This window comes from Camelina sativa, chromosome 13 (assembly GCF_000633955.1).
Source record: "Camelina sativa cultivar DH55 chromosome 13, Cs, whole genome shotgun sequence".
Lineage (NCBI taxonomy): Eukaryota > Viridiplantae > Streptophyta > Magnoliopsida > Brassicales > Brassicaceae > Camelina > Camelina sativa.
This window is the reverse complement of record NC_025697.1, coordinates 20,295,892-20,307,348: the sequence shown is the minus strand read 5'-3', so window position 1 is coordinate 20,307,348 and position 11,457 is coordinate 20,295,892. Positions and strand designations below refer to the sequence as shown.

Here is an 11,457-nt window from a genome sequence, read left to right as displayed (position 1 = left end):
TAAAACGTACTATTTGGTGTTTTGTAAGAAAAAAACAAAGGTCAAAATTAGAAGGATCTCTTTCGTTTTGGCTGGCAGCAGTGTCACGTGGCACATCCGGAGTAGCCCACCGTTGCGTTGCGCCTCTCATAATAAAAATCTTATCTCTTTCTTTCTGACCTGACCTGAGAGATGCCTTTGGTCAAATCAAACCGGTCAATTATCAAATCTTCACATTAATCAATATTAATACAGTAATGTAACTGTAAAGTTACTTGTTTATGTTATTTATTTTAACATAAGCTTAAAGTTAGCACGCGAGCAGCATGTGATTATTGCGTACATGGTACATAATGCACTTCCCTAAACCGACAAATTTCTAACTCAAAATCTTTTTTTTTTTTAAGTCATCATTTATATTTCTTAACAATAATTCTCCACAATCAGTGTAAATTTGTTAGCTAAATCATCAATCAAAAATACGCGTTGGAATATATTTTTATAAGAAAACAAATTATGGTCTATGAATGGAAAATTTTACAGCTAATAATATATAATAAAAAATTAATTCGGTGGAAAATGAAAAAGAATATAAAAAATTGTCAACCATATGGGAGCCATTCTTTCTTGCTGGCATCATGCAGTACTATTATTATCATTATATCCGTTGGCTATGTTCTTTTTTTTTTTTTTTCAAGTCTGAACTTATTTTTCTTGGATTTTTCATAAATTTTATGTTCACCGACAAAAAAAAGATTAAATTTCTGTAATGGAGGATAAGGCATCTATAAAATGATTACATTCAGTAATTTAGTATTAATTAAAGAAAAGTATGAAGAATGTTATTCGAATATAAGATGCTAAAGTAATAAATGATTGTCTTAACAAACTCAAATAATTTGATTTTAGGGTATTTTCACTTTATTATTTCTTTTTAATTTAATAAGTAATTGCTTTTTAAAAAATTATTGTAGCTTCAAGTCGATTAATGCGAGGTTAAATTCACACTCTTCATAATATTAATGGTTTCATCACTCAAATTTTAAATAAATAACATAGTACATTATTCAATATCAACGTTATGTTAGTTTATGATGACATATAACTATTGTATAATTACTTCTTAATTTACGGATTAAACAAAATTAGAACATGACAGTTCGATTTAAAAATGAATACAAAGTTTAGCAACGATTCACTGATATTACAAGTAAATATTATTAATTTTGCTCAAATCGATAGAATAAAAATTATTTCTTTAAAACCTAACTACCTCATAGAATTATAATATTTTTTTTATTTTTTCGTTTTTATCTACGCATTTAGGCAAATTTACAGGCGCGTTGTGCGGCTTTATTTCTGGTAAAATAATAGTCAAAAAAACCATAATAATAAAAAAATAAAGAATAGAAATTAATTAATTAAGGCAGCAACCTAAGGAAATTATAGCCGTTCTCTTCTGTCTCTATCTCTGTGTCCTCTGCTTCTCTTTCCTTTATAGCTTCTAGTTTCTCCCCACTTCTCACTTCCTTTTTCCCCCAATCTGATAATGTAAATTCACAACTCAGAGATTTAAACAAATCTGTTTAAAAACCCCAAACCCAATTCAACACATTGTTCGTTGCTTTGCTTCTCAACAAACAAACAAAAAAAAAGCAAAAGCAAAGGACAAGAAAACCATGGATTCGTTCAAGATCCTGCTTCTTCTGTTCTTCATGAGCATAAGTCTCTGCTTCGCTGCAGATCCTTATTCTTTCTATAACTTCGAAGTCTCCTACATTACTGCTTCTCCACTTGGTGTTCCTCAACAGGTTTCTTTCTTTTTTTTTCTAGATCTTTAGATTTCTGTTACTGTTTCTTTGTATTTACGATTTAGGGTTTCAGATTTTGAACTTGGTTTAATCAAAGTTTTGGACTTTATTGGTTTTGCTTCCACATTTTGAAAAACCCTTAATTTCTGAAGAGATTTACTTTAAGATTTCACTCAGCTAAAAGATCTAACTTTTAGGTTACTAGAGATTTAGCAATTGATTCTTGATAAAGTTTCTATCTTTGTTTATGGGTGTTCTTTAATTTCAGATTTATCAAAAAGTTTCACTCTTTTTTTTTGTTTTTTGCCTTCAGTTTCAGCAATGGACAATGTAAAAGTGTTTTGTTCTAGATGTATCCAAAGTTTACTTAACTTCCACATGAATGAATGGTTTTTTTTTGCCTTTAGAGTAAGAAAAGTTTGAGTCTTTTTTACCTTCAGATCCAACTGTAGGATAAAGTGAATAGTGTAGATCTAAACACACACACAATTAGGGTTCTAACTTCTCTCTTAATTATGTTATCAGGTCATTGCTATAAATGGAAAGTTTCCTTGTCCTACAATCAATGTTACGACCAATGAGAATCTGGTCGTTAATGTTAGAAACAAATTGGATGAGGGACTTCTTCTTCACTGGTAAGGATATTGGAGTTTTTGTCTTTTAAGAGACTTTTTTACATTTTGGTGAAGAAGAAAACAGAAAGAAGAAAGCTTTAGTGAATGTGTATTTGTTTGTTTTACAGGAATGGAATCCAACAGAGACGTGTTTCATGGCAAGATGGAGTTTTAGGAACCAACTGTCCAATCCCACCAAAGTGGAATTGGACTTATGAGTTTCAAGTTAAAGATCAGATTGGGAGTTTCTTCTACTTCCCATCTCTTCATTTCCAAAGAGCTGCTGGTGGTTTTGGCTCCTTCATTGTCAATCCTAGATCAGTTATTCCAGTCCCTTTCTCCACTCCAGAAGGCGATATTACCATCGCCATTGGTGATTGGTACACAAGGAACCACACGGTTAGTATAGTTTTCTTCTTTTCTTCAAGCTTATTAACATTTTGAGAAGTTTGTTTTTAACGTTTTGTAAGATTGTGTGTCAAAAATGTAGGCTTTGAGGAAGGCTTTAGATGATGGTAAACATCTTGGAATGCCTGATGGTGTTCTCATTAACGGTAAAGGACCTTACCGATACAATGATACTCTTGTCGCCGATGGTATCGACTTCGAAACTATTACAGTACACCCTGGTGAGTATTATTAGCTTTTTGTCTATATCCAAGAGTTTGTTTTCTAGGATTGTTAATGGAGGTGTGACAATAACAGGTAAAACTTATAGACTTCGAGTGTCAAACGTTGGAATCTCGACGAGTTTGAACTTTAGGATTCAAGGTCACAACTTAGTTCTTGCGGAATCTGAAGGATCCTACACAGTTCAACAAAACTACACAAGTTTGGATATTCATGTTGGTCAATCTTTCTCCTTCTTGGTTACAATGGATCAAAACGCGAGTGCGGATTACTACATTGTAGCGAGTGCTCGGGTTGTTAATGAAACCATATGGAGAAGAGTAACTGGAGTTGGAATCTTACACTATACCAACTCTAAAGGTAAAGCTAAAGGTCACTTACCACCTGGACCACAAGATGAATTTGACAAGACTTTCTCCATGAACCAAGCAAGATCCATCAGGTTGGTTTTGACATTGAACTCAAGTCTTGGTTCTTTGGTTCTTGTAGTTTCAACATTTCTATCTTTAAAAGGCTAAATCAAACGTTGTTGTGGTTGTTGCAGATGGAATGTATCAGCAAGTGGTGCACGTCCTAACCCACAAGGTTCGTTCAAGTACGGTTCTATCAATGTAACTGATGTCTACGTTCTGAGGAATATGCCGCCAGTGATGATCAATGGGAAGAGAAAAACAACTCTTAATGGCATATCGTTTAAGAATCCTTCTACGCCTATTAGACTAGCCGATAAGCTCAAAGTTAAAGGAGTTTACAAGCTTGATTTCCCTAAAAGACCTTTAACTGGACCGCCTAAAGTGGAGACTTCGATTATCAATGGTACCTATCGTGGATTCATGGAAGTTGTTCTTCAAAACAATGACACTAAGATGCAAAGCTATCACATGAGTGGCTACGCCTTCTTTGTCGTCGGGTGAGTTTAGTTAGACTGCAAAGTCTCAGCATTTCTTATCGATTTCTTGGTAAGTTGGCATTGTAAATAACTGTTTCTTGAAACCCTTTTGCTTGCTTGCAGTATGGATTATGGAGAGTGGACAGAGAACAGTAGAGGAACTTACAACAAATGGGACGGTATCGCTCGCTCCACTATTCAGGTATTAAGCCAAATAGCAAATAGCAATGTAAAGAAAGCAAATGGAGGTCTTCACTCTTCAATGTCTTGATAATTGAGTTAGTTCTTTGGGTGATTTTGTCAGGTGTATCCAGGGGCATGGTCAGCGATCTTGATATCTTTGGACAACCCTGGAGCTTGGAATCTAAGAACAGAGAATCTTGATTCTTGGTATCTTGGACAAGAGACTTACGTCAGAGTGGTTAATCCAGACGAAAACAACAAAACCGAGTTCGGGCACCCTGACAATGTTCTTTACTGTGGTGCTCTCCAAAAACTACAAAAGTAAGAAACAAAACTTTTCAAGAACTCACATTTTTTCACTGTTACGTTCTTGATTTTAATTATTTTCTTTTGTTGTTTCCAGGCCACAGAAGATCTCATCAGCGGCTACTAAAACCATTGGATTTACTAATCTTTTGATGGTGGTAATGGCTTTGGTGATGATGATGCTTCAGCATTGAAATATAATTTGAGGGTTTGATGTATTTTTCTAGGGTTTTGTTGATATCGAACCAGAGATGATTCCTTCTTATTTACGTTTCCACAGTTCTTCTATTTTAGGGGTTGTTGGATTTTATCTGACTTGTTTTGTTTTTTTCTTTTTCTTTTGGATTCCATCTGTTGTTTTATTCTTTTCCGGAGATTTGTTTATTTGAGAAAACAAATATTCATTAAAATGTTGAAACTCTTCTAATATTATTGTTTTGTATCATACCAAAGTTTACATTTCAACTAATTTTGAAACCAAATCTTGCCTAGGCGTCAATTGGATTTAGAAATATGTTAAACCAAAATCAAGACAAGTTAATCGGTTATCAAAATCGTCGAATTTTATTGATTAATTTTTAAACCGATTTAGTTAAAATATACTGTAAATGATACTAGTAAATCCCACAATACTAAAATGTTTTTGTTTTGCTAATTACTACCAATTATTATACAAATAAATAAATAAATAAATCATGAACGGAATGTGATTGGATCAATTTTATTATTTGAAATATTATGACTAAAATAATAAAATGAATTAGAAAAAAAAAACAGAAGAAAATGGGAAAGAGCATGCATGATGAGTTACTTATGAGGTCCCAGGGTGGTGATGAAGAGTGAGGTGGAGAATATAATTAGTTATCCTTTTAGGTTTGGGGTTTCAGCTTTTTGTCTCTCTGACAAATTCCAGGCTGGATCCTTTCTGTATTTTGCTTTCCTTTTCTATCTTTGTCCTCCCTGGTTCTTTCTTGCCAATTTCGATAAAAAATAAAAAAATGGACAAGAAAAATATAACTTTCTCTGATAAAAGCTCATAATTGAGAAATTTCTGGTGATTTTTGTAAATGACAAAAGAAAAGACAATGGTACCATCATAATCTCTGACAAACTGGTTCTGTTGAATTGGTTATTATATGGACTATGGTTGTACTTTGAAAATGTAAAGATAATTTTGTTTTAGAAACTTTTTTTATTTCTTGTAATAAAAAAGTTCAATTCAAAAATAGAATAAGTTTTTCAAAATTAAAGAAATATAGTATTATACTATTATTTTTGGAAGTAATGTTTTTTGGTGTTTTCCGACATACTAATCTTTTATATTTAATTTATGTTTATAAAAATTAGTATATACAATAGCAAATAAATATTCTTGGCATATAATTTTAGAGTTTTCAAAAAGATTGAGGATTTAAATATTTGACATATTAATTTTTGTGAATTTTCTTGTAGTTCAGTTATTTATATATATCATTATTCTTGTATTCATTAAAAATCAAATGTTAATAGATTTTCAGTATATCTGACATAATTTGAGTGATTAGTATATATATAACTATGCTAAAAGATGAACAGAACATTACAAATGACAACATATATTATATACTAATATTATTTTGCCCAAAAAAAAAAGTACTAATATTATAGGCCACAAGACACACAATATATATAAGGCTTTTTCTGCTCCTAGTCCTATATATTGATCCAATGATAGAATTACAATTGGGCTTAGAGAAAATTGTTTTTGTAAAAAGAGTATGTTTGCCACCAAATTTTTTTTTTTTTTTTGCCACCAAATTAGTCGTATAAAAAACACCTAACATTAATAGGCCTGGGAATTAAGTTCAAAGGGTTTGGTTTGTATTTAATAGTTGAAGTTTTGGGTAATTCGGTTAGCATGCATGCAAAAATTGATATAACCGAACAAAAAATTCGGATCAATTCGGTATTGGTTACTTTGGTTAAGTTATATGTCTAAAATTCATAATAAAGAAATCCCTTCGATTTGATTAGTGATTAAAAAATTGATATAATTTTGTACAATTCGGTTATTTGTTTTTTTTAAGGGCAAACCACAATTAGTCGAGTTGCGATAGAGATATATTGAGCTTGACGAAATATGTGACAATAGAATAACATAAGTTTTACGTCATTTTAGTTAGCTAAATAGAATTATAGAATGATACTTGTAAAAAGATTTTTTTAAAATAAAATAAATAATGATTTGTTGTTATATTTAGCTATTATTTTATAACACATGAATAGTATATATATATATATATATCTATCTATCGTATCAATTTAAAAACATAAAAAGTCATAATTACGTATTAAAAATGTAAAAACGTGAAAATAGTATACTATCCGTTACTATTGTATCTTTTTAGTATTTGTGAGCTTTATTTAAAATGTAACCACAAAATTAATGGTGTGTTGGTACCACGATTAACCACTTCGGATTATGGGTCAAGGCCCAAGACGGATCATTGAAATGGGTCTGGACCGTAATTAGAAGTAGTCTGCTAAGCCCAGCAGGCGAAGAGAAGCGGAGGAAAACGGTTTTCCGCATCATTTCGGAGTTAGGGAGGTGGTCAAAGATTCCCTATATTAATTGGCTTAAATGAAACGCGAGATTGGCGGAGTGAATTGATTTCGCATTTAATTGTAATAGAACAATATATACATATATGAGAGAGGAGAGATAGTAAAAAGGATGGAAAAACTTACTGAAAAGCAATAATACTCGTTTTCTATTTTCACAATATTTTGTCTCTAGAATCAGTTTGGAATTATAACGGTGGTAGGCACCTCCGTTCGAAAAACACTTCGGAAGAAGAATCCAATTTCAGTTCTCACACGGTGTATCGAAATAATGTTTTATCCTATAATAACTAAGTAACTAACTACTATATCTAATAATTAAACTACGGTACTAATATAAATAGTTTTTTTTCCTGTCAATCCGATCATTAACTAAATTAATAATCGATTAACATATTTAACTAATTAACTGCTGATTAGTTATTTTGATATTATGTTTTGAAGGATTAAACAAAAAGATTATAGTAGCAGCAAACACTAAGATCCGCGATCGGTTAATTAACAACAAAATTACTAGAACTTGGAAGGTGCCAAACATTTATTTATTTGTATTGTCGTCTTGCCCACAAACAAATCAGACGCTGACTTTTGTTAGCTGTTCTTATTTATCTTTCTTCTACTCTTTACAAGGGTTGATTGCCACTTGAGTTTGGCTCGAGTCGCCTTCATCACGTTATTACCCAATTTGCTCTTGTACAAAAAAATAAAACCTTAGCTTGTTTTATACAAATATATATAATATTTTTTTACGATGTTTTTGTCAAAATAGTAATAGCTAGGGTAATAATAACCTAATAACTGTATATAAACATCTGCATGGTGCATGTTAATTATTAGAGACACTAAAATTTCAGTTGTCATGTCACATGTACATGTATTATATTTGGTAAGCTGGTTAGCTAGAGATTACGGGTTTGATACCATATCATGCATAGATTACATTTACAGGATTGGATAGTTATGCTTAACGATTTATATTCCCTCGGTTGCATATAAAATTAGCATATGATCATTTATATCTATCAATGTCAGTATGTCTTATTTGTTCAAGACTCGCGGGATTTTGTCCCCAGTTAACAACTGACAATAAAAGATTAATATCAATCGTAACACTGAAACTATTTATGTCATTAAAAATGTTTAGTTTTCAAAGGACACTAAGTAAATATATGTATTCCTAGTTCTCCTGAAATTTTTATAAGTAAATACTACGTTGATAATTTTACGACGTATATTGGATCCTTTTACGACGTCATATGTGAACATGATTCAAATGTTTTTAAAATATTAAATCTAAATTCAAATAACATGGGAAGATAAGAAGAGATGACAAATGTATGGTTTCAATATTAGGTAAACAGAAGTACATAAAAATGTAAGTTTCTATCCTTCCCTTCCATAAAGGCTCCGAATTTGTTTCTTCTTTTTCCCTTTTGTTTCTCTCATCCAAATAAATTGAACACGTTTTCAATTGTTATATTAAAATGTAAATCGTGGCAATTGGAGTATCATTTTCTTTTGAAATAGTGGATGGACAAAAGAGTAGAGAATCTAGAAATGTGTGTGACGAAACTTTAAAGAACATATATATATATATGAAACGTGCGTAGATTTTAGCAATGCCTTGACCATTCATTGTACTCTCTTTATTCTCTACGCATTAACTTCGCTTTTTACAACTAGTAGATGTAACATCGAACGTTTTATGTGTTGTTATTTTTTTTTGTTTACCAATTCTGTTGTTGTTTTTGTTTAACAAAGGAACAAGTGAATTTGAGTAATTAACTAAAGACTAGCGGGTTTACATTTGAGTCTTGGTCTATAGTGGGTGAGGATTTTCTGGTTGCAGTCCAATCTTTTTTCAAGACTGGTTTCTTACCTGAGGGAGTCAACTCGACTATCTTAGCTTTGATTCCAAAAAAAAAAAAAAGTAAAAGTGATGAAAGATTATAGACCGATTTCCTGCTGCAATGTTCTCTATAAGGTTATCTCTAAGATTCTTGCCAATCGCTTAAAGATCATCCTTCCCAAGTTCATCTCGCCTAACCAGTCTGCATTTGTGAAAGATCGGTTATTAATGGAAAATCTTCTACTAGCTACAGAGGTTATAAAAGATTATCATAAGGACTCAGTCTCCCCCAGGTGTGCAATGCAAATTGACATATCAAAAGTGTTTGTGTCAGTCCAATGGGATTTCCTCCTCACGACTCTTCAAGCGCTGGATTTCCCGGAGCAGTTTGTGTATTGGATCAGAACGTGTATCACTACAGCCTCCTTCTCTGTTCAGGTCAATGGTGACTTAACAGGTTATTTTGGTAGTCACCGTGGTCTTCGCCAAGGTTGCTCCCTCAGCCCCTACTTGTTTGTTATATGTATGCATGTGCTCTCCCGCAAACTAGATAAGGCAACTACGGATAAGGCTTTCGGTTTCCACCCTAATTGTCGACACATGCAGCTAACCCATCTATGTTTTGCCGATGATCTGATGGTCTTTGTCGACGGCAACAAATCCTCTATTCAAGGAGCTCTTGGTGTTTTTGATGATTTGCAGTTCATTCAGGGCTCAATATTAGTCTGGAAAAGTCGACACTATACATGGCAGGTATCCCTATTGAGCAGAGGAGATCAATCCTCCAACAATTTCCCTTTGCAACAGGTTCTCTACCGGTCAGATATCTAGGTTTACCACTCCTACCAAAGCGGATGTCATCTGCAGATTACCTCCCTCTTCTGGAGAAAATTCGCTCAAAGATCAGCTCCTGGACTGCTAGAACTCTCTCATTTGCAGGTCGGTTACAACTGCTCATATCGGTCATCTTTGGCCTCATAAATTTCTGGATTTCTGCGTTTAGGCTCCCTAAAGCTTGCATTCGAGAAATCGATCAGTTATGCTCTGCATTCTTATGGTCAGGTCCTTCTTTAAATACAAAGAAGGCAAAGGTTGCATGGTCAGAAGTCTGCCTACCAAAGTCTGAAGGGGGTTTGGGACTCCGTTCACTGCATGAGGCAAACACTGTGAGTGTCTTAAAACTGGTTTGGAGAATTCTCTCTGTCAAAAACTCGATGTGGGTTAACTGGGTGCACCGGTACGTCATCTGTAGTGGCTCCTTCTGGTCTGAAAAAGACAACGCTGCAGCTGGTTCCTGGATATGGAAGAAGCTTCTGAAGTATAGAGATTTGGCTAAACAATTCCATTGCGTAGAAGTAAACAATGGTGAAACCACATCTTTCTGGTTTGATAACTGGAGCCCCTTGGGTCGTCTTTATGAGAAGCTGGGGGATCGAGGCTGCATAGCAATGGGAATACCTAAACGCAGTACCGTAGCTGAAGCAATGGAGATGAATAGAAGGAGAGGATATCGAGATAACCTCCTCTGTTTGGTTCAAGAGGAGCTTCACAAGAAACAACTCGCTCGCAAACAAGATAGATCGGATGCCTCTTTGTGGAAACGCAAGAGTAGTATCTATCACAAACAGTTCTGCACAAAGGATACATGGTCCCACATCCATCCAATGCACCCCAAGATGGTGGAAGCTAAAGCGATTTGGTTCTCTCAAGCAACTCCAAGGTATGCTTTTATCAATTGGTTGACGGTTAAGAATCGACTCTCAACAGGGGATCGCATGATCAATTGGAAAACGAACGCTTCTGTAAGCTGCGTTTTCTGTAACCATCCCTTAGAAACAAGGGAGCACTTGTTATTCCTCTGCTTTTTCTCACAGAAAATCTGGGAATCACTGGTTAAAGGGCTTCTCAAGAACAAGTACACCAACGAATGGAAGCAAGTGATGATTTTACTGCTTGGGAATGATTTGGAAAAGAAAACAAGATTTCTTCTGGGCTATACTTTCCAAAATACTCTTCATTCTATTTGGAGGGAGAGAAACAACAGGCTTCATGGAGAACCACACTCAACGGAGGAGGTGATGGTGAAGCTGATTGATAGAAATGTCCGAAACAGGGTGAATACCATGTTCGACAAAGAGGGTGCCCATCTTCAAGCATGGTTTGAGGCCAGATTTTACTGAAGTTTTTTAGCTTACAAACAAATGTTTTAAACATACAGTTTCTAAAAAGGTTGTAAAACGTTTATTTTTTATTTGAATATAATTTAACATTATATTCAAAAAAAAAAACTAAAGACTAGCGGGTTCGGGGGATTGAGATAGTGACCTTAAACTTAAAGCTTGAACCAAAATGATGGGAGTCTTACTAAGTAAACTTGTTTGAATCAGTTATGATGTTAATTGGTGCACTCATCCTCGTCAAGTTATGCTCGCTAGTGTTCCTATTTTGAGTTGAGAACTAAAGTTCTAACGGACATTTCGGAAAGTTTATTTCTTTATGCAATTTGCAAAAAAAAATTGTTTTTGAATTAAAAAATGCAATTTGCAAAGTTTTGTTTTCACAAAAAAAAATGTGATATTGATTGCTAGAGAAAGG

At 33.7% G+C, this 11,457-nt stretch overlaps 1 protein-coding gene across 1 annotated transcript; it reads left to right on the top strand.

Annotated features, from left to right (window-relative positions):
• Positions 1,426-4,778, top strand: LOC104737250 (monocopper oxidase-like protein SKU5). The gene is made up of 9 exons (XM_010457381.1): positions 1,426-1,790; positions 2,316-2,425; positions 2,533-2,803; positions 2,895-3,033; positions 3,110-3,476; positions 3,579-3,944; positions 4,047-4,125; positions 4,228-4,427; positions 4,510-4,778. The coding sequence occupies exons 1-9, from the start codon at positions 1,659-1,661 to the stop codon at positions 4,604-4,606; spliced, it is 1,761 nt and encodes a 586-aa protein (XP_010455683.1). The 5' UTR covers positions 1,426-1,658; the 3' UTR covers positions 4,607-4,778.

Bases quoted from the DNA above. Each gene is read 5' to 3' on its own strand.
- LOC104737250 (XM_010457381.1), top strand. From the start codon at position 1,659: ATGGATTCGTTCAAGATCCTGCTTCTTCTGTTCTTCATGAGCATAAGT. The intron at 1,791-2,315 runs GTTTCTTTCTTT...TTATGTTATCAG, and splicing joins CACTTGGTGTTCCTCAACAG to GTCATTGCTATAAATGGAAA. The intron at 2,426-2,532 runs GTAAGGATATTG...TTTGTTTTACAG, and splicing joins GAGGGACTTCTTCTTCACTG to GAATGGAATCCAACAGAGAC.